At 35.1% G+C, this 27632-nt stretch overlaps 2 protein-coding genes across 4 annotated transcripts in view; both read left to right on the top strand.

Moving 5' to 3' along the window:
* Window positions 1-15126, top strand: part of LOC123708325 (CD63 antigen-like) — a 31095-nt gene extending 15969 nt beyond the window's left edge. The window contains exons 2-6 of one of the 2 annotated variants that reach the window (XM_045658996.1): window positions 9005-9193; window positions 10690-10860; window positions 11240-11452; window positions 12190-12281; window positions 14083-15126. In XM_045658996.1, the coding sequence (XP_045514952.1) occupies window positions 9005-9193; window positions 10690-10860; window positions 11240-11452; window positions 12190-12261 (645 nt within the window). In that variant the 3' untranslated portion in view covers window positions 12262-12281; window positions 14083-15126. The remainder of the gene's footprint in view (window positions 1-9004; window positions 9194-10689; window positions 10861-11239; window positions 11453-12189; window positions 12282-14082) is intronic. The other variant, XM_045658997.1, reaches the window with a different exon arrangement.
* Window positions 15127-18381: 3255 nt separating this feature from the next.
* LOC123708224 (ero1-like protein) lies at window positions 18382-27504 on the top strand. 2 transcript variants are annotated; one of them, XM_045658816.1, is made up of 2 exons: window positions 18382-20206; window positions 27273-27504. In XM_045658816.1, the coding sequence occupies exons 1-2, from the start codon at window positions 18783-18785 to the stop codon at window positions 27316-27318; spliced, it is 1470 nt and encodes a 489-aa protein (XP_045514772.1). In that variant the 5' UTR covers window positions 18382-18782; the 3' UTR covers window positions 27319-27504. The 2 variants fall into 2 exon arrangements, with proteins under 2 accessions (XP_045514772.1, XP_045514771.1); XM_045658815.1 differs by lacking the exon at window positions 27273-27504 and adding an exon at window positions 23326-25751 and having other exon boundaries at window positions 18383-20206.
* The last annotated feature ends 128 nt before the right edge of the window (window positions 27505-27632 follow it).

A 27632-nucleotide genomic window follows, 5' to 3' on the forward strand; every position in this document is an offset into this window, starting at 1 on the left:
GTCATAACTTTGTCATGGTTTAGTAAGCGTGTCGAGGCCATTTGATCTTTAGTTTTTACGCACTCTTTACGAATCGCTTACGTTTACGATATTATGAAGCAACACATATAAATAGAATATGCTTTGAGACTGAGTTTCGTACGTTTGTTGTTATATTTGAAACGATGACATTAACAAAATAGGTCTTGTAAGTCTTAAAGAATTACCTCCATCTTAACAATAGGGCCACATACCGTTTCTCAATTTATTGTATTAAGCATTTTCAAATAAACAATTAAATTCTATATGTTACGGTTGCAGCTCCATAAAATTGTTGTGTAAAATAGAAAATCTTGGCGATTAAAAAGAGTGGCGGAGAGTTTATTGCCAGTTCTTCTCTTCCGTTCTACGCCCTTGATTTGAGAACTGGCAGTAAATGTAAAATTAGAAGCATTTAATGTATATTTCTTTCTTTTGACGTTCATAAGTGTACATTGTGTTATCTATATGAATAAATGATTTTTTACTTAGGGCTTTAAAAAAGATGATTATCGTAATTTATATGTTATAGATAAATACAAATACAATTTTTATTTTTGAATATTAACCGTATTTTCTAAGGCGCAATATTATTTAGTATCAAATTTCTCAAGCTGAATTTCTTGCAATAAATTGTATAATTATTTACACTAATTTTATTAAATTCTATATAGTAATAATAATATAATAATAATTCATTCATATTATAATAATTAATATAATAATAATTCTATATCTAATAGTTTCTTGAACGCGTTGATATTACGAACTACTGGTGAAATTAAAAAAAAGAATGGGTTAAAAATCAGCACGAGGGTAACTTATAATAAACACGTCTTATATGCTTTAAAGCCGCGGCAAACTACTAATTTATACAAAAAAACTAAAATTTTACAAAAGAGATCATCCAAAACATTTAAAACTACAAGTCAATGCGCCGACGCAGGAACTATTTTAGATTCGGTAGATTTCGCAAACTCTATTTATACGTTAGGTACCTGGCAACTACGTGTTTACTACGACCGTTCACCCCGTATTGATTAGCACATTATAAGTAGTTTTTTGTGTTTTTTTTGTATATTATATTCTTTTAAAAAGTCTAAATTACAAATTTATAAATGCTACTTGTGAACAGTGTTCGGCCTAGTGACTTTAGCGTGCGATTCTCATACCTGAGGTGGTAAGTTCAATTCCCGGCTCCCCAATAGACTTTCATTCTATGTGCGCATTTACCAATCTTTCAAACGGTGAAGGAAACCTAGGTACGTGAGGAAACCGGCATGTCTTAGCTCTAAAAAGTCGACGGTATTTGTCAGGCACAGCAGGATGATTACCTACTTCCCTATTAGATTGACAAATGATCATGAATCAGATTCAGAATCCTGAGGCTTAAACCTAAAAATTACCTAAGATCCCTGTGGCGTGTGCCACAGAAGGTTGATCACAGAACAGATACAAAAATATAGGCCCCGAACCTAAATAACCTTTGGCTTTGGTATGGGATGCTACTTGTGTGGACACGTTGGACCCGTCTAGCTCATTAGGACAAGCAAAAAGCTGGCCCGGCCGCAACGGCTAAATAAACCTTTCCTCTAACTTTGATTTTGTTCCCTTTGGAGTAGAGACTTGATCCATGAGGTTGAAGTGCTTAAGCGCTAATAAAAGTTGGCGCCTGGTAGATGGTACCAGTGACCCTAGAGCTGGTGCTTGCCTCGCTCAATGAATAAGTATCGCAATACAGCGAGGGAAAGGTACACTGTCACGGGGCCAAACTCTTTAAATCTTATTTAGATTAAGAATATTGTGTTTACGTTTAAGCTTAAAAGAATTAAAAGAGACGAAACGCTGCCATCAAGGACACTTAAAATTTGATTTAATTTTTAAGTTACAATATGCAGGTGAGGAAGATTTAAAACAACAAAATAAAAACAAATAAATTATTATGTTAGTAAAAGAGTAATTAAAGTTAAAAGTGTGCAAATTAATGATTTCCTTTCAATAAATAAGGTACGGTCGAGTAAAAATCCATTTTAATCTTAACATTATTACAATAAAATGTTTTATTTAATAACCCTTATGAGGTCACCGCCCACAGTTTCAGTTTTGATAATGTATTACACATCGTAGACGATAACATAAAATTAATAGCTAGTCATACATTCGTCAGCATAATGACTTCATATAGTGATTTATTATGGAATATGTCTTAAATTATGATCAAAAATTAAATTGAGACATTCGGGGTCCATGGTCAGGCGTGGATCTATTTACTATTGAATTAACTATGGGAGCGTTCAAGTATTAGGTAACGTATTTGAGGGGGAATTACGCGTTATTGATAATATTATTTTCGACTTTCCAGTACTATACGATATATTTAATGGTAAGTTTTAGGTATAAAGAGTCACTACGGGTGGTCACGAAACGTTTTACTTTGGATAAAATAATAAATATATAATATATAAATAAATAATAAAACGTCTAATTGGAATAATACAAATCTCTCCCCTTTATTCGTACAGTTTAATGTACGAATAACGATTACGATACTTTGGACACGATTCTTAGGATGATATTCAGAAACGAGAGTTACGAATGTGTTACTCCCGTGTCAAACACCTTGGATTTTGACATCTGGGCGTCACACTGAGCGCTAAGTCTCGTTGTCAATGTTACATAGTGATTGAATATTTTCAATTGCATTTAAGAGCTTTGAATCGAGTACATAACATTTAATTAATTTTACCGAATGTAAACACTTATCTATTAATATATTTTTATGTTAAGATTCCTTAAAGGCTATGTGAGTGTAATAAATTCGCGTATACATTTGTAAAATGCCGTTTTTAACATTGACTATTTGCTTATAGCTTTCGAAAAGCGAATTTACCTTAATGTGTGTGTGAATTTTGTTTGGTATATACTTTCAAAGTGCACACCCACTAACCTACTTGACTAAACTCGTGACACTCTTATCGGAATTTGTTGGCATTATCTATCTGCATACTGGTGAAGGATGCAACATCTCAAATTAATTTAAATTTTATGTTTAATTCTATTAAGGTAAATATTTATTTCCAACACAAATATACAGTATATTATATTACCGGCCAGTAAATCATTAACTATTATATTAAGTCACATAAATTGTTTGATGGTTCTACTTAAGGCTGAGAGGTTCCGAGAATTTATGCAAGAAGCAAATATGCGAAATATTTTATCTGTGTATTATTTATATAATAAAAGCATTACGTTGGAAGTGAAAGCTTAAATGAAACAAACCCGTTTGACCCCAATATCCCGCCATCTGTGCACTCTTGCGCAATGTGACGCATGGGTGAGACAATGTCAATATGTAAGCTCTACTGTGATTACATACCCTGGGATTAAAAAATATATGTAGTGATTAGTTTAAAAATTGGTTTTACTGGTCCATTTTGGTCTATTTAAAAATTTTGATACATTTTTGTGATTGCTTTATATATACGGAATAAATACAAAATACCTTTCAGAATAAATAGTGTACAATTTCGTAGAGTCTAACTAAAATAACGCCTGTTTAATCTGCTTTTTATAAAGCTCCAGATAAAGTATAAGGCTTGATGTAATTTAGGAAAACATATGAAAATATTTCTTTTTTTTAGTCAGCAATGCTCAATTGTTTTGAATCGCATACAGTGATCGGGAAAATCACACGGTCTGTGGATGTCCTATAAGGTTTGCGAGGTGACGCACCGTAACGGATGAAAGCCGATCAACCAAGTATGAGCGGATCTCCGCCGCTTGGATTTTTCGTACAAATTGTAATAATGTCCTAGCTTTTGCCACTTTGTCAAACAAATGCTTTAGAAGTATACGAATCGTCGACAAGTCACTTTCCAAGGGACTTGACCCCTTGGCATTGAGTAGACATGTGGGGCCCCTCTGTATCTTCTACCGCATTTACCGCAGACAGTGTTCAGATTTGTTCAGATCACTCCCTGCAGCCGAATTTCATCATCGGACGTTGAGACAGAATACGAACTTCCAGAAGTAACACTTCAACGTCCGTCGTTCCACAACTGAGCGTTTAAGGCAGTTTTTTCCTGCGGACCACCACTGTCCTGCCCATTGAATGTTGAACCAAGTAGAGTCCTTAAAGAAAAGAGCGTTCCAATTCTTAAAAGGCCGAACCTACACAGATATTGATTCTCGTTATGATTATACATGATAAAAAAAATATAATTATTACTGTTGCGGTCACCTCACGTTGTGATACAAAATACAGATTTCCTAGTTGTGGCTTTTAATCATTATTATTCTTAATATTTATTCTCAAACTCAAAATAACCGTATAGGCAGCCAAGTACTGAACTGAGTATGAACGTTAACAGAAAACATATTAAATAGATTCTAAATTTATATTTACTACCAGTTCACAAGTCAAGGGCGTAGAGCGCGCAAGCAGAACTGGCAAGAAATTTTTCGCCACTCTTTTTATTCGTCAAGTTTTGAGTCATACAAATTGTTTGTTTTTTTTTTTATAAAATAGGGGGCAAACGGGCAGGAGGCTCACCTGATGTTAAGTGATACCGCCGCCCATGGACACTCTCAATGCCAGAGGGCTCGCGAGTGCGTTGCCGGCCTTTTAAGAATTTGTACGCTCTTTTCTTGAAGGACCCTAAGTCGAATTGGTTCGGAAATACTTCAGTGGGCAGCTGGTTCCACATAGCGGTGGTGCGCGGCAAAAATTGAAAAACGCTCAGTCGTGGAACGTCGGACGTCGAGGTGATACGGGTGGAATTTTGTATTTTGCCTCGACGTCCGATGCTGAAACTCAGCTGCAGGTATTAATCCGAACAACTCCTCTGAACACTCTCCATGGTAAATGCGGTAGAAGATGCAGAGTGACCCCACATCTCTACGCAACGCCAAAGGATCGAGCCGCTCGGAGAGGGATTGGTCATCGACGATTCGAACCGCTCTTCGTTGGATACGGTCAAGTGGAAGGAGCTGGTACTGGGGAGCCCCCGCCCAGAGGTGAGAACAGTATTCCATGTGGGGCCGTATTTGCGCTTTATAGAGTTGCAAGCGGTGGCCCGGAGTGAAGTACCGTCTCGCCTTGCTGAGCACACCAAGCTTTTTGGAGGCTAATTTAGCCTTTCCCTCCAAATGACCGCGAAACTGAACGTCGTTCGATATGTCAACGCCAAGTATTCCGATGCTGGCTGTGGCTTCAAGAAGAGTGTTTTCGAAAAGAGGAGTAGCGACAAAGGGTATTTTTTTTTCGCGGAAAACGCGCAAACTTGTGTCTTCTTGGGGTTAAATTGGACTAGGTTTAGTCTACCCCAGTCCGAGACTCCACGTAAAAGAGTTTCGACTTCAGACACAAGTTTGTTCCGGTACTCATCGACAACTGCCCGAGAAATACCTGCCCGGCCAGTGTAAAGAGTATCCCCAGTGCTGTCGTCCGCATAGCAATGAATGTTGCTAAGTTGCAACATGTCATTGATATGCAGAAGAAACAGGGTCGGGGACAGAACACAGCCTTGTGGGACCCCAGCATTCACGGGTTTAAGGTCGGAACATGCTCCGTCGACGACGACCTTGATGCTCCGATCGGCTAGAAAGCTGGAGATCCAGTCGCATAATTTCTCAGGAAGCCCGTAGGCTGGAAGCTTCGAGAGCAGTGCTTTGTGCCACACCCGATCGAAGGCTTTCGCTATGTCCAAACTAACCGCTAGTGCCTCCCCCTTGGACTCAATTGCCTCTGCCCATCTATGAGTAAGGTATACTAGAAGGTCACCAGCCGAACGACCACGACGAAAGCCGTACTGATAATCGCTAATCAACTGGTGGCCCTCTAGATAACTCAAGAGCTGGCCATTAATAATGGATTCCATTATTTTGGAGAACAAGGAGGTTATTGCGATTGGGCGATAGTTGGATGGATCAGAGCGATCGCCTTTTTTAGGGATCGGATGTATCGAAGCGGTCTTCCAGCACTTCGGGACAGTGCCGAGCGAGTACATGTACCGGAAAAGGCGCGTCAGGACCGGAGCCAACTCAGGAGCACAAGTACGCAGCACAATTGGAGGGATACCGTCCGGCCCGCTCGACTTATGAATGTCCAAAGAAGATAGTGCTCTGCGAACAGCACGTTGCCGGAATGTGATTTCCGGCATTGAGTTATCACACCGCGAAATCGCCGGTGGTGATCTCCCCCGGTCATCCAAAGTCGAGTTGGACGCGAAGAGACAGCCCAAGAGGTCGGCCTTCTCCTTCGCAGTGTGGGCGAGCGAGTCCTCCTCTCTGTGCAGCGGTGGTATCGATGGCTGACAAAAATTCCCTTGTACAGCTTTGGCGAGAGACCAGAAGGCTCGGGTCCCAGAAGGGAGTTGGGCCAATCTCTCGCCAAATCTGGCGATGTGCTCTGACTTTGCCTTAGCGATTTCCCGTTTGAAGGACCTGGAGGCTGAGTTATATGCTTTTTTTATGTTCGCTGGTATTGGCATCACGAGATATCGCCGCTTCCGCCCATGCATTAAAGCATTCTCGATTTCGACGCGATGCCGCCTTGCAAGAACGCTTAAACCAGGGCTGTGACTTGCCACCGATCGGCACCGCAGAGAATGGAATAAAAAGTTTCATGCCCTGTAGAACCACTTCGGCGACAGAGGCAGCGACGGAATCTGGAGCTTCCGACGAAAAGCACAGAAGGGTAGGACGCAAAGAAAGACCGCATCCCATCCCAATCTGCTGACCGATAGTGCCAAATACGACGACAACCCGAAAAACGGGGCCGAGGAGGGCGCGTAGTAGGCACAGTACTCCGGACCACACAATGATCCGATGAACCCAATGGCGGGTCAACAGAGACTTGATAGGTCTCCGGATGTGAGGTCAGCAGAAGGTCCAACAAAGAGGTTTATGACCATCCACATCTGGTATTCGCGTAATCGCAGGGACCATTTGTGACAGGTCGTAAGCTAAAGCAAAGTCGTGAAAGGATCTTCCCGCGTGATCGGTGGTTTCCGAACCGAGCCAATCGGCAGGGTAGCGTTAAAATCGCCAAGTATCACGATTTCAGCGGTAGGAACCCCTTCGAGCAGGGAATCTGTAGCCATTTGGATGTGCTCAATGAGTCGCTCAGTTTCGGTATTTCCGCTATGGGACCTATACAGGCATGCGTAGAATCGCGGATGGTCATCGCAGTCTACGCGCAGCCAGAGGCTAGATAGGTCCCTTCCTTCAAGCGACCCGAGGCGACGAGAACAGATATCCTCTCTGACGTACACGCAAACTCCCGCCCGCGGCACAAATGAATGTTCCAATTTGTACCCCGGGTAGGAGAGGTAGGAAGTATCAGCCGGGGAGGATATCTGAGTCTCAGTAAGGAAGAATAAGGCCGGCTTCGCAGTTTCGAGGTGAAAGTGAACCGCGTTAAGATTAGAGTTGAGCCCCCTAACATTGGTAAAGTCCACTGAGAGCGTGGAAGGGGATGCCTTCGGTAAATTCTTCCGTTTGCCCCGAGATCGAAACCTATAGTTTTTTGAGCAGTTTTTGCCCACCCCAGAATACGAAGGGCAGCCTGTGCATCCACCACCGAATACTGATTGTTCCGATGATGGACGCTCAGAGGGGGATTCTCCACAGCGGAAACGTGTGGTACCCCCCTGGGGTAATCTCTGTTTAAACTGCATCTTCATATTCTGAGGGGGGGGGGGATTGATGGGCTCTGGGAGTCTCACTCACCGCACGAAACGACAATAAGATGAACCTATTGCATCACTTCACGCCGGTTTTCTGTGAGACAGTGGTACTGCCCCGGTCGTGCCTGCCCGATTGGCTGAAGCCCGAAAGCAACAGCATGGCACTCCCACTAGGAAGGGGGTTGACTGACTGCACTGGTGAAATAACCTCTGTCACAGGTTATTTCATCAGTGGGCGATGGGGTCGTCACGTCCCGACGCCTTCAAAGGACAAAGTAGCCATAAATGTTTGTACTGGAGCAAGTAAATCCCAAGGATTAGGATTCTATCTATACTTCTTTCGTTAAGTTACTTTATGATTGTATATTATGCGTTATTTGTTTTTTACTGTGGTTGTCCGTTATTAAAATTCCTTTAAATCTTTTATATTCTTATGATTCCTTATTATTTAATGTTTAAGCAACGAAAATGTAATCATGAAACACTAAACGTTTGTTCTTTTATTCATTTTTTTAGTGTAATAAAGCTTTAATTAAGTAATTATTAACCCTGGGTTAAAACACTGTTTATGTGCGGTTCGGAGTTGGCCAACATGTGCCTTAGATCACTCGTATTTATAGATTTAAGTGACCTAATCTTCGTAACAAATGGGCGTACAATTTTGACATTTGCGAGATTCAATACGCCGTTTATTATTATCTCAAAGCTTTCAAAATATTTTAGAGTATAATGAGTGACAGTTGAGAGTTAGATAATGTTAATGTCAATGTCAAACACATTGTGATAAAAAAATGGAATTTACTAATAAGTTAATTATGGAAGAGCTGGGAACCCTATCAGGTATTGTTTACTTAAAATGGTTCCAAAATCTTACCCGATAAAAAAACAATTTGGAAATCGAACACTTGCTTAGTTGCTTTTAATCCGATCTAGAATAATTTCTTAGTTCGATTAGTGAAAAAGCCACCACGACCGCTATTGTCGAAGGAAACTTGGAATAATTCGGGGAGCTGACTTGGATGCTTCTCCATCTGCATTCTTATTCTTATCAAGAAATTAAAAAAGCTTTTATTTCATGCAGTCTATAGATTATATTTTAAATATTATTTGCAATTGTTGATTGTATTTGAAATTCTATTCATACGGGTAATTATTATAATCCTAGGATTTGTTACGAATAAAGTCTAAAGCGTATATCATATAATTTGCAACTTGGATGGAGTCTCTTCCAGTCAGTTTTGTTTATATATTAACACTATATAATAATAATGTAATTAGCAATTTCATTTTTCTAGCTCCTCGGACTCGCAGTAGTCGGCATCGGTGTAGCGGTGCTGCTGAACTGGACTGCCTTCAAGAGCGAGCTCGAAGGTCACATCACGGTTGCACCCTGGGTGTTCATCGTGATCGGAGCGATCATGTTCGTGATTGCCTTTTTCGGCTGTTGTGGAGCGATAAGGGAGAGCCACTGTATGGTTGTAACGGTCAGTAATTTTCATATCTGTGTTGACTATCTATCTATAATATAGCTCTACACAGATATTTGTATTTCCCTGAACAGCTAAAAAAACAAACGTGTCCATGCTACGACGGTTACTAATAAAAATCATCTTTTGACGCTTTGTTATCAACGGATCAGGATTTTTTTGTAACACGCAGAGGTCCAGAAAGTTTAGAAAAACTAATCGCGACTGGCAGTGCGAAGGGCACCATATCTCTATCGAGATATCTAAAGACCCTTCCAGGTCTTAGCATCACAACGACAGGGGAGAGTGGAGAAAATTGAGCAGCGCCACTAACGAAGTTCAGAATATTTCAGAATAGTTCTGGAATTTTCGTTTCAAAATCGCATTAAAAATACATGTCAAAGTGAATCTACTAGACTAAAATTGGAACTTGTATCTCGCTCGTATATGCATAATGTTTAGTTTCTCATGTAAATAAAATACAATTTTGTTATGAGAAAATAAAGTTCTTTTAACATTATAATTAATAAACAGGGATATTATTAACAAGGGACACAGTTTCTATAATTCTCATTATAGCGATAAATTTGTGTTTCTCAAGTTGGACCCTATTTAAAAGTCAAGGAATTCTCAAACACCACTTAACAATAGTATAGAATCCGATTGTTAATCAAACAAAGCACATACAACGCCTCGAAAGCGACTTTCGTTCTACTTTTCTGTTTGTAAATTCCATTAGCAGTACTAAATCGTGCAATTCAATTGTCCTATGTTTGCATAATACATTACATTTATCACCTACTAATATTCATGTCTAGTCCGCTTTTTGGCTATCCCTTCAAATTTCATTTTTCGATACTTAATGTTTTCCTGATATATTGTTGGTTTGAAATAAAAAATAAAAAAATGGGTTAAAGCAGAGACAAAGTCAGACCATTATTTTGTTAAAGTCATCCGTTTTTATATCTGAGGTGGAAATGCATTTGCCCCTGAAAGTTCCTCTGTAATATACGTGAGACTCGACCCATACCAAAATATCTGCTATTCAGAGACTGAGTGAGCAATACCCATTAAAACCACATCGAGTAGTTCTTAGTAAAACTGTTACGCTCGAAACCTCCGGTTCTGTATACCACATAGGAGGTAGAGGATGAGTACATCTTCTTCTATTTACTCTGCGTCTTCTACCCAAGGGTTCGTCCTAGAGCCTAGGCGCCTTTCTCGTTCGGCTGTCTCCTTAAATTAACATCCCAACTAAGCATAATAACAAAATCTACGAACAAAATTGAATAAAGCCCTTAAAAAGTGGATTAAATATCCTTGTTTGTAAGATTACGACGTTTCTTCCTAAGATAATAGCAACCATGACATTGTTGTCATACTCTATTAAGTATGTGCTCTAATGAGGTCATAATTACCTTTGTTATTATTTGTAAGAAGACATACTTGACATATGGGTGATAGATATTAAAGAGTCTATACGTGAAAATTTACTCCAATAATTTTATTTACAGTACGCCGTCTTCCTTTTGGTCATCATCATCGTTCAAGTCGCTCTGGGCGTACTTTTGTTCGCCTACCAGCAGAACTTGAAGGAAGCCCTTGTCAAGTCAGTGGACACACTGTTTGAAAAGTCCAGAAGTGATGCTGCCTCAAAGACCGTCTTCAACAACCTTGAGCAACAGGTAAAAACTCACGTATAATCCTTTTTTTTAATTATTTAATGAAACATAATTAGATTTTATTCCAGAGTAATATATAGTTCAAACGACTAAGCGGTTTAAAAGTACATTCTAACATGAGAATTGAACTTCATTTGTTTATGAATGAATTTCTTTTTCATTGATTTCTAATCTAAATGCTTTGTGATTAGGATTTTGTGTTGTTATGTCGGCCAATGAAGGCCTATACTCATGATGCGATGACCTTTTCATGCCTAGACTAATATAGATAAAACTTGGAGATTTCGACAGTGGAATCTTGAGTAGGATTATTATTACTATTCTTTATAGTAAAATGGAAGTTTGTTTACTACAGAACTTTAAAATTTTTTTACAATTTCAGTTGGAATGCTGCGGAAAATACAGTGCGGCTGATTACGCTTTCCTGGTCCCCAAGAGTTGTTGTTCCAAGCTGGGTGTAACTGGACAACTTCTTGGTGAAACCTGTACGATCGCTGATGCCAACTCCACAGGCTGCTCGACTAAAGTCGGAGAGATTTATGAGAAGTGGAGTAAGGTCATCGCTGGCATTGCTATTGGTCTGGCCTGTGTTGAGGTATGATTATAATATCAAATTTATATTTTTTTTATATTTCAGTGTTTACAACAAGATATTCGTTTTGAAGTTTCATTAATATTTCGATTTGTGTCTTTCATGTTTCCTTAAGTAAAGTACTTGTATGTCTAAAAGTATGAATTTCAATTTTATATACAAGTTTATAAAATTGAAATTCATACTTTTTATAAAATTACCTAGTTTTCCAAAATTTATGAAAAGGAATTGAAGCTATTTTTTATAGAATATCCTACCCATACTTACAATTTAATTATGACATCATGTCTGTCTTATTTTTCAAGTTTATGCTAAATCATCTTTGGTCATTTGCAAAATAGTTCTCTATAAAGATTTATTCCATATGGAAAGAAGCAACCAAAGAGCAGTGTTGGCCTAGTGTTTTCAGCGTGCGACTCTCATCCCTGAGGTCGTAGGTTCGATCCCCGGCTGTACCAATGGACTTTATTTCTATGTGCGAATTTAACATTAGCTCGAACGGTGAAGGAAAACATTGTGAGAAAACGCGCTTGCCTTAGACCCAAAAGTTGACGGCGTTCGTCAGGCACAGAAGGCTGATCACCTACTTGCTTATTCGATTAACCAATGATCATGAAACATATACAGAAATCTGAAGCCTAGACCTAAAAAGGTGGTAGCGTCATTGATTTATTTGATTTGAAAAGAAGCAACCACATATTGTTTATGATTATATATTTCTCTATTTGTTTACTTTTCAGGTGGTCGGAGCGCTATTCTCTTTGTGCCTCGCGAACTCAATCAGAAACATGGACAGAAGGTCTCACTACTAATATTTTGTACATTAGAACTGGTACCTACACATTATTTGGTTTTTTTATTTTTTTTTCTAACCGGTTGCATGCTTTATAAAATCCAAAGCTTTGTGGAATTGATGTTTGCTTGTTTGCAAATGGATTTTATTTAACACACATTTTATAAGCAATATTGTGGGTAAATTTGTTTGTTTAATTACACAACACTGGGAAATTTCTTAAGGGGATGCTATTCACACTGAAGCGTTGAAAGTTCTCTCTCCATTTCTGAGTTAGTTAAGTCGTCAATTAACACAACTTTTTCTAAACATTTGTTGAATTTATTAAAAGTTTATCTCATACCCTTTTTTTATAGTAAAGCAAGCTTTTGTTTTTTTCACATCACAGCGGATTATAATTTGACAGTAAGAGACAAAAGACATACTTTACTTAAAAGACTTGAATTAGACTGATTATGTTTTTGTAATACAATTCTTCATAACTGTTCAATGTTAAATTATTGTAATGTAAAGCACTCACTAAAACCGATAATTTTTATAATATATTCCAAACTTTTGATTTTTGTATGGAAAATTCGAGCAGCGCTCCGTGGGCGTATTTGGAACTTAACGGAAGGAATACATCTCTTTATTAGTCGTTAAGTCTAAAAATCGTACAAGCTGTTAAGAACTGACATCGATATTATCGTATTACTTGACTAATACAGTTTGTGTTGCACTGAATTGGTGTATGTATATGCAATATAATATATTCTTGATGTAACCTGTCTATTCTAGAACTAAAATAATTAATTTATTGTGTTATTTTAGTTCTTAAATTGTTATGTTGCTACTAGCTTTACTAACATGCGCAAATTTTAGATTTAGTATGCAACGTCCATTTTTTGTTCCACCTCTTATGCTATTAAAAATCTTTAATAAATAATAATTGCCTAACGATTCCGAAAAACACATTACGCTGGCAATACCTACAATACCTACCTACAATAAAACATTGACATTTAAGTTTTTTGCTGCATTGTAGTATATTAAATCAATTTAGATTTATACACCTTGACGTACTTACAAGAAACACATAATGTCTTATAATGACTTAGTAAACAATGACGCGTTCTTATTTTTAACGTCTCGTAGGCAGTTTTATTAATGGACGTTGCACAATTGCTTTTGTAATCAATGTTTATGGTTGATGGTTTGTTAAGTGTTGCCAAATTGAGCAGCCCTTTTTGCTCACATTCTTCAAAAAAAAATCTCAATTTTTTTTATACCGATAAGGTTAGTTTTCTATTTAAAATTTGATTAATTTAAAAAACAAAGGTAATAGAATTTTAAAAAGAGCAAAAAGGACTATACTTATGTATCATTGTGAGCTTTTCTATGTCTTTACTTGTACTTGTATTTGTACTAACTTGATGGTTTTCTGTAATTTCAAAAAAAAGGTTGGAAGGGTCGAATTAAAAAGCAAACAATGACTTGTTTTTGACTTTGCTTATTTATTTTCATCACAGGTTTATGTTTGATTTAAACATATTTTAACCTTGTGCATGTGTCCCTTCCAATCTTTTAAAATAATAAATAGGATTTTTTAGTACAAATCAGATTTGTGCCAAATTGTAATCAAAGGATTTGTGAGACGATAATTTTAAATAAATATAATCATTAATATTTGTTTTAATTACATCCAATATTGGATTACTGGTGAGTATTGTATAAGGTAAATTGCATGAATTTTCGTTAATTGTTATACGTTTCGTGATTAATTTTCGCAACGGTACCAGTGACAATGGTTTTATTGTTATAAAAATTTCGTCGGTATTTTTAATATTTTCTTATCTTGCAGGTACGCGTAAGCTGGCAACACCACAGAACAAATAACGATATTTTAACGTACAATTTCATAACGAATCGAAACCCACCTCTACATTTTCGAAATTGTTACCAAGTTTGAGTGTTCAAGTTTGAGGCCGATTATATTTTAACGAGTTATTTGTATTAAACCCTTTTTACCCGAGTAAAGTTCTATTTAATAAGCAAAAATGAGTGTATGACTAGCTTTATTCGCTCAACCAGCAGCATTACCTATGGTAAAAAATCAACAAAAATCTTTTTGATGTTTTAAAGATAATTTAGTATATTTAAAAATACAAATTGTATGTTAGTATAGTATATTTTTATATTGACTACCTGACATATTTAAATTTATCATTCTAATTAAGACCATGATTATTTGAGTTGACCGCTTAACGCGTTATATTTAATTAAGTAATGTTAAGTTAGTTTATATCTCATGTTACATAAGGCCTCTCATTTAAAAAATATATATCATGAAAAAAAAGCTAGTATAACCAATTCTGTTACACTTAACCTAGCATAAACGATCATGACCTTGTGTCATCATATCAAGTGTCAAAGTAGTTGTCAGTTGTCATGTTCTATGAAATTACAGTTTGATATGATTAAAGTGTTTTTAAACTGTCTTTATAAAACAACCTAGAGCAAACAACAAAATAGAAATCTATTGAAACTATCTGATTACACAAATTTTGTTTGCAAAATAAATTCAATAGTCACAAGATTTAAAAAAAATGTGCGTAAGTTGTAAAAGTATGTTTATGAACTTAATTCCTAGATCTGTATCAGAGTCTCCAAATTAAAATACCACAAGGCCTTTAATGATTAAGTATTTTCTAATATATAACATGTAAGTAAGTAAATTCTTCTTCGTCCAATTTATATTTGTATGTAAAGTGTTTATTAAAGTTTGTATGCATTTCAGTTTTACAGTTTGTAAATATGAAGAGAAAATCTATCATTTGAATCTCTTGTGCATTTCTTAAGTAACAGCTTTTGTGAATTTATTGTATTTAATAAAACGATAAAGAAACCGTGTATTTTATTTTCGTAGTAAATAACCAATAGAATTGTGTAAAAAACAGAATTTAACAAATTCAGTATTACATATACAATCAAAATATTTATAATGTTTATACTAATCTCCATTATGGTGGGATACACAGTGTAATCTCTATAAAACTTCTATACAGGTTATGGGATAACTTTAAGTAACTTGTAAATAATCATCAGTTCATACATTTTTTTAAAGTTTAATTTTTGTTTTTCGTTCGTAGAAACTTACGTTCTACTATCGATTTCTAAGTAACGGTCTAGCGTAGTCTAAGTACTCGTGGACGTATAAATTAATACGCGGGAATGCAATTCATATTTTTTTAAATTATGTGGGTTAAACACAAGTTTTACTTTTACGACAACGGAAATAATTTCCGGGGATTCTCTAACGAAACTTGTAGCGTATCATTGTGTTTCTCTTTTCTTTTATTTTAACGTCGTCAGTGAACAGTGAGTACCTACCTACTCAAGCAATTTATATTGTATTGTTTAAATAAATTATAAATCTAAAGTTTATGAATAAACAGTGGTGCATTTAAACGCAAATTAGGCCAAGAAAGAAAACATACTTAACAAAAATTTACTAGTTTTTTAGTCAGCTGCAAGTACATCTGGCCAAACTATTTATATTGATAGTGACACAAATAATGTGGTAACTGCAGTGTTGATTGAGAAGCCTACTGAAGAAGATTCTACAAAATTACAGATCATGGCTATAAGGTTCTACTTGTGTTCTACAAGCCAGTGTTACAAAAGGCGGGAAAACTGTATTAAAACCTAACAAGAAATGGATTATATATCTTGAATTTGATAAACCGGAAGAGACAGCAAACTTAACGCCTAGTGATGAAAGCGAAATTATGAAATGGCACAAGAAATTAGGTCACGTCAATGAAAGAAACCTAAAAGAAATGGTTAAAAATAAAATGACGCGAGGAGTCGACTTTAAAGAATTTTTTTTGGGTACCTGTGAGCCAAAGCCAAGGACAAATAATCTCTACCGAAGTGCTCCAGATAATTCACAGTGACGTGCGTGGCCCATTTGAGAATGAATCAATGGCCGGATCAAAATATTTCGTAACATTTATTGACGATTATACAAGATATTGAATTTTCATGATTCGATACGATTATTCAAGGAATACCGTAGAGGAAAATTCAGAGCCTAAGCCCTAGAACTAGTTTTCTTGGGATCTGCGGAATATACAAAAGGTTTTAGAATGAATATACGAAAGGAATGATGTTTTTATCAGCAGAAATGTAAAAGTAATCGAAAAGATGCATTTTGGTGGTACTCCTGCTGAGAAACGCGAATATTTTACTCCAGAACCTGAAACCGAATAAATTAAATTAAAATTTCAGGAAAAAAGAAACAAAATTAATGAGAACTTGCCTTTTCATGAACCTAACCCCCTTTATTCCAGATCTAGTCAAGATCCTGTTGATAAACCATCTGCCTCAAGTGGAAGACCACATAGAGACGTGAGACCACCAGCATGGAATTGGTCCATGGGGTCTATTGGGCTTACGAGTTAAGTCGCTGTGTGACTATGTTTACGTCAGAAAATTATGACGACAATGGCTGCTCTTTACTCACATACAAAAAAGCTGTGACTGGCACCGATAGACGAAAAATATAACCTGGGTATTAGTTGACAAGTCAGAAGCCAAAGAACACAAAATACTGTCGAACAAATGGGTATTTCGGATGAAAGATGACGGTACGTAAAAGGCTAGATTAGTCGTACGGGGATGCGAGCAGAAGCAGGAAACCTGCATTTCGAAGACATTTATAGCCCAGTAGTAAGTCAATCTGCATTAAAACTTTATTAGCAATTGCCGCATCTAAATCTCACTACTTCATGACATTTGACGTCAAGACAGCTTTCTTATTCGGAGAGTTAACAGATGAAGTTTATATGAAATTACCTGTTGGTTATGAGACTGACTGCAATACTACTGAAGTAGTCTACCGATAAAAAAATCATTGTACGGATTAAAGCTCCATTTACATGGAACAAAACCCAAGCGATGTTGGATTTGGGATTCAAGACAATCAAAAGAGATCGATGCGTTTTCATAAACCAAGATAAGTCAATAATAATTGGACTACTCGTTGATGACGGACTTGTAATAGGAAAAGACAAGAAAAAGATCGAAGTTATTTTAAAGAAACTTGAAACTAAATTTGAAATGAAAAAGAAATTCCAAGTACTTATCTGGGTATGGTAATAAAAAAACTCAAAAGAAGGAATAATTCTTACTCAGAGATCCTACATAAATGACGTACTAGAAAAATACAACACTAAAAATGCCAAACCCTGTGACACGCCCACGAGTAGCGATTGAAAGTCGATACAGGAAACGGCATAGAAGGCATATCCCTATAGGGAAGCAGTGGGAAGTTTACTATACCTATCTACGAAAACCAGACCAGTTAGTTCGGAAGAAGGTCGAAAACCCCACTAGACGTCACAAAAGTCAAGAAAATATTCAAATATTTAGTGGAAACCAAAGAGAAAGGCGTTTTGTTCAAACGAAACAAACGGATAGAGAACATCGATGCTTACTGCGACTCGGATTATGCTGGAGACCCATGCTAGCCATGCCATGATAGCCGACGGGCCATTATCATGGACATCCAAAAGGCAGCCTATAGTAGCGCTATCGTCGACTGAAGCCGAGTACGTAGCCGCAGCAGACTGTTGCAAAGAGGCATTGTATCTCAAATCCCTATTACAAGAAATAACCGGTTTGGACATAAAAATAAATTTGCATGTTGATAATCAAAGTTCGATTCAACTTGAGAATCTTGGATCCTTCAAAAAAAGGTCGAAGCACATAGACAAGCGGTACTATTTTATACATGAAGACTTCGTGCATGGATTAATAATTATTAGCTACTCTCCTACAGAAATTCAGTTAGCTGACATAATGACAAAACCATTATCAAAAGTAAAGTTTGAAAGACACTGTGCAAGTCTACCCTATCAATATATAATAAGCCCTCGAAATTTCTCTATTTCATTTTATTAGCCAAACCTATACCAAGTATTAATTGTAATTTATGTTGTTACTGTTTAATATTTTGTGCAATAAATTATTTTAATAAAGGACATATTATGTATATTGTTGTTTATCTGTTATCAGAATGTTTTAGATACTCTTTGGTCATAATGACAGTTAGAGAATGTCATGAAAACTAACAATTACAATATGTCAAAAGTGACAATACCGTTGTTTTGTTTTAGCCTTTAAAAACTTTCAGTTTTTTATTAAATTATGAATGTTGACGAGTGAATAGTCAATTAATTATTGTCTGTAATGTGTATCTTTTTGATTGGTGTATTAACTAACTAAATTATCTCTGAATAAGTTAATCATAGCCAGAAGTCGTGATCACTCACGGCTCTGGTGAGTAGTCTGTATTGACGAGCTGTGTTTTTAATTAGTGACAAAAGCGAAAGGAGCTCGGACGAAGTACGATTATGTACACACTACACCAGTAGACGTTTCGAAAAGCACGTTCGCCAATGTATTTATGATAATGTATTAAAAGTTTTGGTCATTAAATCTTTACCTATTGTTAATGGCTTGAACAACTTTTTCTAGTTGGAATTTTATTATTTTACGATGGAGTGTAAAAATTATTGTGTGGTATTTATAATATTTGCTGTTGCTATAGTTCAAGCAGTGGGTTATGATACGGAATTATTCGAAAGTCCTCCGTGCGATAGTAATGCGTGTTTTGAAACTCTTCATGGAGCGCTTGGAGATTGTTCATGTAATGTAGACACAATCGACTATTTTAACAACGTAAAAATATTTCCCCGAATCCAGAGCTTGGTGAGCAAAGACTATTTTCGTTTTTATAAAGTTAACTTAAAAAAAGAATGTCCGTTCTGGGCAGATGATAGTAGATGTGCTATGAAATACTGTCATATCAAAACATGCTCCAAAGAGAGTGTGCCTGGATTTGATGGTTATGAAGAGGAATATCTTGAAGAATCTCCAGCTTTAAAATACTCATTAGATGCAACTACACCCTGTGATCAAGATTCTGATCATGATCCTGATTTGGGTTACCTGAATATGACGATTAGTGCTGCAAGTCAATTTGAAATAGCTAAATGGAAAGCATATGATGATTCCTTAGAAAATTTCTGTCAATGTGATGACAAAGATGCTGATGCAGAGTTTGTGGACCTTTCACTAAATCCTGAACGTTATACAGGCTATAAAGGTCCCTCTGCCCACAGAATTTGGAGGAGTATATACCAAGAAAACTGCTTCCGCCCAAAGACAAATCCATATCAATCATTCCCATATGTATTAAGTTCCGATTTAAGCAATATGTGTTTAGAAGAGAGGGTTTTTTATAGAGCTATATCTGGTTTACATACAAGCATTAACATCCACCTTTGTTCAAAATATTTGTTGTCAGAGAAAAAGATAGGATTTGCTGCCCCACCTGAAGGAGAATGGGGTCCTAATTTGGAAGAATTTCAGCGTCGATTTGATCCATCCCAAACATATGGTGAAGGCCCCAATTGGTTAAAGAATTTGTACTTTTTGTACTTATTAGAAATGAGGGCTCTCGCCAAAGCTGGTCCATATTTGGAGAGAGAGGATTATTTTACAGACAGCCCTATTGAAGATGAAGAGACAAGGAATGCAATAAAAAATATGTTGGGAGTTATTTACTCATTTCCAGATCATTTCAATGAATCGCTTATGTTTAATGGTGGGACTCAAGCTGCCACTTTAAAGTTTGAGTTTAGAGAGCATTTCTTAAATATTTCCAGGATAATGGATTGTGTAGGTTGTGACAAATGTAAGCTGTGGGGTAAACTACAGACACAAGGTCTGGGAACAGCTTTGAAGATTCTCTTTTCAGGTAGATGGGATAGTGAAGGTGACCCAGGTCAAGGCAGGTTACCTTTGCGGCACAAATCACAAAAACGCCTTCAGAGGACAGAAATAGTTGCTTTATTCAATGCATTTGCGAGGCTGTCGAATAGTATCCGAGAGTTGGAAAATTTCAGGAGTATGTTAAGGTAAGTTTGCTTTGTTTGGGGTTAGATAAAATGTAGTAATATAAGAAGTTGATACAGCAATTTTAATTCATAGAATCACAATTTGTTTTCCCATTTTAAAGTCTCATAAGTCAAGAAATTGTTGTTATTATCCATACATTAAAAAATAATTTACATTAGATGTTTATCATTTTATAAGAAAATAGTAATATTACTGTTATCAATTTCTGCTGTTACAATCAAGCTGCTTATGTTTACAGTAGTTAAGCTATTGTTCTTTGCTTTCCACAATTGGTGCATGGATTGGTACTAACCTATTTTAAATGCATGATTGAGGCATGCATACTTAAAAATAAGCCACAACACTATGTTATTCAAATTAGATTTCATAATGATTTATTTGCACGTTTTTACTTGGATTTTGTGAAGTTTCGGGAAATTGTCTTTATCTTACCTGCATTAAAAGATTAACTATTCTTATCATTTGATATCAGTTGGGAATTACCTTTTATTGTAACTTGTGTTACAATGAATTTTTAATGGATGAATCAAAGTATACATTTATATTTACATACAACACACAAATACCGCAAAAATATTTTAATCTAGCTAGTCTTCTATTTCCTAAATATATATTTTGAAATATAATCAGTCCAGTAGTCTTTTGTTACTTTATTTGTAATAGAATCTTTCCTTTTCTAACAGTAGTATACTTAACTTAAACATTTTTTAAAGCTATTACCGCGGTGACTGGGAGAAAACTCGTGTTTTCTGTTGTCTTTGTTTATTTCTAAAGTATGTATTAATGTAATATTCAATCACTGTAGTGCCTACGTGACATCGGATTTCATGGTTTGTGAACATGGCTTGTTAAAAATACTGTGACGATACCATTACCTAGAAATTTCTATAACATTTCATATAGTAAATACTTACTAATAATCGAAAGATTTTAATATAGTTTTTTTATATATTATATTATAGTTTTTAATAGTTCAATTGACTGTTCTTTTTTGGAATTTTAACGATTTTTTATTACCATATCGAAGAACCTTGAAAAAATAAAATTCTATTAATATTTTTAATTATATTCCGAAAGTAAATGCCCAGACTGATTTTTGTAAAAGTCTGCTAAATACGGTCGAATCTTAGTTACGGATATACACGGGCTATCCTATATTTCGACACGTGTCGGAGAAAGTCCTGACACTAGTTAACATTTACGGTTTTACCTAAAGTGAGTTTTGGCGGTTTTACTAAGCCCTAAATTCTACAAGATGTTTTTTTTAATATTTCATTGTTTTCACATGGAGACTTGAATATTATTAGACAATTTGTAACGCTTGGACAGTATAATTTTCACGACCTTGACTATTGTTTTCTGTCGAAATTCAGTCCATTATTATTAAACTAAAACTATTATTATTTACTAGTGTAGATTTACATAAAAAAATTAATTGCTTTCGTGAAGGAAAATTTATTCGATGTAGAATCAGTTATCTAAGTTCTCTTACAAACTTAATTTCTTCGATATCGCGTTCTGGTCTGACAAGAGAGAAAGATGTTTACAAATTATTCATTTGAGAACTGGCAACTCATTTACACAAAAATTGTGTATTTGTCCAATTTTTCGGAAACAATAAATCATCAAGTTTATCTAAACTTTTTGGTACAGTCCAAGCTTTATCAAAATAGCTTAAGTCGCTTCTGAGATAAATATATTCTCGTATTATTATCTTGAGAAGAATTTGAAGTCGGTTTAATTTTTAAATTACTTTTAATAAGCACTTAGGGTGAGTTTCTGAAACGAGGCTCTATTAATGCAATCCTTTATGTTTCATTATTCACGAGTTGCTTCAGTTATTTTTATTGGCAATGAACATTGATAACGCATACTTGAAGGGCCAAATTTTCTCCTTAATATTTGACTTGTAAATAATTTCGTAATCGTTTCGAATATTTCAACAATATTACATTTGTTTTGACAAAGAAAACAATGTAGGCGGGTCACAAAAGCGGAATGAGTCAGCGCTTAATTTACCTAAAAAGCGAACGTGCTTCAACACGCGTTGTCATAAGTTGCATCATTCTAATCCTTGCTTGTACATAAACTTGTATTTATGTACCAACAAGGATTGTGAAGATTACAAACCGGAAATTTACGCTTTTCAACCGAATTTTAAGAATTCTAAAGCAGGGATTACGTAGATATATGACTAGATGTATTGATTCCGGTTGAATGTGAAAGCGAATCTGAAAGGCTCGAGTATGGCAGTGCATTAGGCAACCGAGGTTTTTTTAGCACGTAGGGGTGCAGGCCCCTTGGCCCTCTGAGTAGTAGAAGGTTTACCCGGACTGTACCGTAACCGTATACCTTTGTTCTGTTTGTGGTGCGGGATATGAGTAAAAGCCTCCACCTCGGATATATAAAAAGAGAAAGTAATAAAAGCATACAATATTGTACATTAATTAAAAAAAATCATATAAATAATCGCAATTTAATTGGTATGTCGCTTGGAAATAATTGTTTCCAAATTGGTTTTTAACGCGCTGCGAGGCAATTAGTGGTACAGGAAAACTTGGAAAAGTGATTATTCTTTTCGTGAAATTACTAGCTGATAATTGCTTCGACTTTGTGTTTGTGCTTGTTTATCTCTTGGACAGGACTACTGGATATGCTTAAACATAGTAGCCTTTGTTGGAAAATTACATTTTTATTCTAGAACTATTTAATGCATGTTATAAACCGGTGTTTTACGTTCCGGGTTGCTTGGAGAATATTCACTGCACAAAGAATTGCTTCAAGAAAAAAAAATTGTCACGCACGTATGGGGATTTTATAAGCGATTGTCGTAAATTTTGCTATGATATACATTTAATAACCTTAGCTTGGAAAATGTTCAACAATTGTTCCCGAAGTTTGCTTTTTATTTAGAATTTTTGCTTAATATTACAGTATCATAGGCATGGTTATTCTTAGTTAAAATTAAAAAGATTATAAAATGACGTAACTATAGAGAAAGTGTTTGCCTATTCAGCAAAAGTTGCGACTTTCGTATAATTAAAAATAACGCTTCATCAAGTATCTCATTTGGGATGTGACATGTGGGGTGAAATTTCAAGAAATTCCTTCTCAACAGTGGTAATATGGAGCAAGAGAAGAAGAATATATTCACCGCATCAGGGTCCAGCATCGAGATAGCTGAGAAGTGCGCTTCGGGAGGTGCTAAACCCAGAATTTGGAGTTGATTCTCTCGTTAGTGCGGATTTCGTTACACTATTACATGATTTGTAAAATGCATATTTTTTTTGTTACATTTGATAAGTCTGGTTAGACATGGCATATGTTTGAGTGTGGTATTTTTTAACACAGGCTTATTCAAGGCATTTGATCAATAAGCCGTTAATTATTGTGTGATGACCATAATTTAATTTTGTCTTTTATACGAGTACTACACATTCACATAGAACCGTGACCACCGTAGAGACTTAATGTAAGTGTTAAGTAAATTACATGATATCTTCATCTTCTCTCTTAAATAGTAGATTCTTAGTGCGTCTAACGTTTCTTTTTCTCTGAAAATCCCAGCAGCGCTTGAGTTTTTACTGCCAATGTCAGCGCTATGGATTTTGAGAGAACTGTTATAAAAGCAACATATACAGGTTTGATAATTGTAATTTTAGTCTCAAAGTCCATATAATTATCTATATAGGCTCATATAGTATCACCTAACACTCTAGATATATTAAATATATATAAAAGAATATTAATAAACGTACTATGTTCGAATAGCTAAGAAATGTTATTTATATTAATATAACAATATCGAGCATATTAATATAAATCTGGCAAAAATAATTATTTGCGTATAGTACGATTATGAATAAGTGTTAGTTTACAAATTACCAGCAGGGTTACTGTGTAAAATTTTAGGCGGAATTCTAACAAAGTGCCTTTTCTAATTTATGACTTCAAGTAAACACAAGATCTAGTTTCAATATTGTATTGTCGTATTGGAATTACGTGGTACCGAAACTTTAATATTGATTTCAACTATAAAAGTTACGGAGTAAGTCTGCTTTATTCTATTTAATTTCATTTTTAGTAGTACGAATTTGAGTTTTAAATAATTTTCACAGTTGCTATTTATTTTGTAATTTGTATATTTTTTGGATTATTTTGCATCACATATATTTATTTGTCACCCAGTGTTTAGAGAAATTGATAGGTTTCATTTATTTTTACGTCTTGTATATAATTGTTAGGTAATTTTAATAGGATTCAATATATACATAAGTACATTTTGTAATGCGACACTTTGTTATGGTTTGACATTTGTATCTGACCGAATGATGTATATTATTAATTAAACCATTATATTGTCAATCCAAGCTAGCCTCAATACGATAGGGACAAACTAATCGGAATTTTAGCAACTGACAGTCACGTGACGGAGACCTTACACAGTAACTTCTATTAGCGATACGAGTTTCTGTTGCGCGCGATTCCACTTCCGACTACGAGAGCTATATCGTACTTTCATACAAAAACGTCGGGTTTCGTATCGCTGTTCCTTTTGGAAGTTACAGAGTAAGGGTGTAGGCGTGTGTTGACCATGCTATACCTATCAGAACCGTCTGTCTCAAAGTATTTTTAGTTTCCTTGTACATGACTATGCTGGAGGTGGGTAATATGTATGAAAAATGTAAAATAATATATGAAGTTATCAAATTCATGGTAAAGTTTCATGATTACGTACTCTTTTGAGTGAAACGTACATATAATGTACTTTTTGTGTTTTGATTTAAAAATGCTTATCACACACGATAGCGTGAAAAGTACACGGGTTTATGATTGAACATGTCACAAAATGCCTGGCGTTATTTTTATATAGATATGTATTTAATTGGAAATTGGACCTTGGATATATACATTTGTATCTAGATTATATTCCCTACTGCTTTTACAGAGCGTAAATCTGGTTTGGTTTTTTAAATATAATAGTATCTACGAAATAATGAATGTCTAGTACACAAGAACTAAATCAATGTACTGTACATCGTCCTAAACCTGAGATCCCGTACTAAATAGGCGATTGTAAGATTAATGTTATATCGTACACACCTTTAAGATACAAATGTATATAAGTCACACAGCAAATATATAGTTATTTTATTTTACAATCAATTACTGTGTCACAAATATTTTTTTATGTTATTATTTTATGAAAATTGTCTCATTCTCTAGTCAGAGCCATGATAAAACTATTCGATACATAATCATTTTATTTTTAACAAATATTTTAATTTATTATTTCAAGTTATTTTATAGATTTTTTGATGTGTTTTTTTTTGTTTTGTCTGACAAACGTTCGCGTGCGTTATGTTTATTTTATATCATGGCGACTATACTTAAAATATGGAATTTATAACATCATGTACAAATAATGAACTAATTTTTTTCGTGTTTACTTAAGAATAAATGTAATTTCATGGTTAAGCATGTGTCTGTGATCATTAAGGTCTGTTATTCATGACAGTTCGTTTTAATAAATGTTTTATTTTATTTTTGTTTTATTATCCTACATCGATATATATATATATATATTTATTTATATATTATATTAATACCAAATTATTTTGATTAAGGTCAGGATTTTCGTAATTTTATTCGACGTAAGTATGTTTGTTTTATATATTAATTAATTACGAGTTATAGTAATTAATACAAATATTAAGACAACAATTTAAAATTTAGAGGTCCTAGAATCGGCCTTCGACAGACTAAAACAGTGCCACAGTCGACCAACTGATCCTTGTTTTGTATCACATAAAATCCTACGCGTTATAAAACATGGAAACGGTTAAAATAGTTTCGAGTAGACTTAACGTAGTATGCTATAGAAGAAGGAAATTTATCACGTCGCTAATTTGGGCAGCATCACTAAACCAATCACAGATAAGCGACACGCACTGACGTTTTGATTTTAAAAATAAAGTGTGGAAATACCCGACTTATGCGCAATAATTTGATTCTGGTTCGTCGTTTTTTTCAAAGTTACTTTTACTAATATGTAAATGTTACTACTAAACTACTACTGTAAATGGTACTAATATGTTTGTATGATTACCAAGATAGCAGCGACCATATTACGGTTCTCTTTCCGCACTTAACGTTCTCTAATCTTCATAATTTCTTTTGAGATTAAACGTAGTTATTAGAGATTAAAGTAGTCTTTAAAAAGATAACGTTTAATCCTGAGCAACCGACTGGCTGTAGCTCTTGGATTCTTCTCGAGACGCAAAGTTAACTCTTATATAAAGAATATTAATTTAATACATTTTTGTACGGGACTTTAGATGTTTTTTAAAATAACTATCTTCATTTGTTTGGTTTTTAACTGAGGAAGAATTGTCACAGATTTATTTGTATTAACGTTGTGTTTTACTAATGCGTTTGCGTGTTGTCTGCCAATTAATCTGCTTGCGTGTTTGTCATTGTGAAATAGATATTATTTATTCAAATGGTGAGCGGATATTTTTTATCGTGATATAGCCATCTGTTTAAATGTGAACAACAACAAAAAGTTCTTCAAAATCGACCCAGCAACATGGAAGACATGAGGAAAAGCAATTACTTCTGTAGGTTAATACATGGAGTAAGAAATAAAATATGCTAGGATTGTTTTTTCTTTTTCCTTAATTACAATACGTCCAACTAGCTTATCCTAGATATATCTAGGGCCCATTTTTTTTTAAAATCAAGTCGCAAATCTCACCGATTTACTCGCAATATTTAGTAACGAAACCGCGGAGGCTAAACAGTTATAAGTGTGCTTATTGTATCAGTTAACAAGCTTAAAATATATTTCTTATAAACATACTCTTTGGAGAGCCAAACCTCTATTTGGTAGGTTCAGAACAGCCCTCTAACTGAAAGTATGGATTTGTTTAAAAAAGGTTATATTCAAGAAAATCTGATTAAAAGTACACACAAAAATGATTTCATCAATGAGTCCTTGTGGTTGTTGACGGTAGCTCTACTTAGTGAATTAACAAAAACGCTAATAAACTGATTTTTTTGCAGATCTCATTCGGATAAAATGACGATTCAGTATATACGAAGACCTTAAGAAACTATGGGAAAATAATTTTAGAGTTGTGTGTGAGAAAAATTGTTCACGAGCTACATGTTATTGTTCCAAATAAAAATTATCAGCAAAAGAGTTTGCCTAATTACCAAAATATGTCGATTGATAAACATATTGATAAACAAATAGTAGATTCATTTATCAGCTGTTCCCCGCGACTTTATTAAAGGTTTGTTTTTGGAGATAACGTAAATATGATAAAAGAATTATAAAATAGTTTCACAAGTGTCGAGTATGAAGAGCCATAATATTCGAGCTCTTAATTTCTATCTGCTTTCTTTTAAGGTTCTGTTTTC

The sequence above is a fragment of the Pieris brassicae genome, chromosome 4 (assembly GCF_905147105.1).
Source record: "Pieris brassicae chromosome 4, ilPieBrab1.1, whole genome shotgun sequence".
NCBI classification, from domain to species: Eukaryota; Metazoa; Arthropoda; class Insecta; order Lepidoptera; family Pieridae; genus Pieris; species Pieris brassicae.

Excerpts from the sequence above, each read along its gene's own strand:
- LOC123708224 (XM_045658815.1), top strand. The coding sequence starts at position 18,783 with ATGGAGTGTAAAAATTATTGTGTGGTATTTATAATATTTGCTGTTGCT. Across the intron at positions 20,207-23,325 it reads AATTTCAGGAGTATGTTAAG|TGGTAATATGGAGCAAGAGA; the intron begins GTAAGTTTGCTT and ends CCTTCTCAACAG.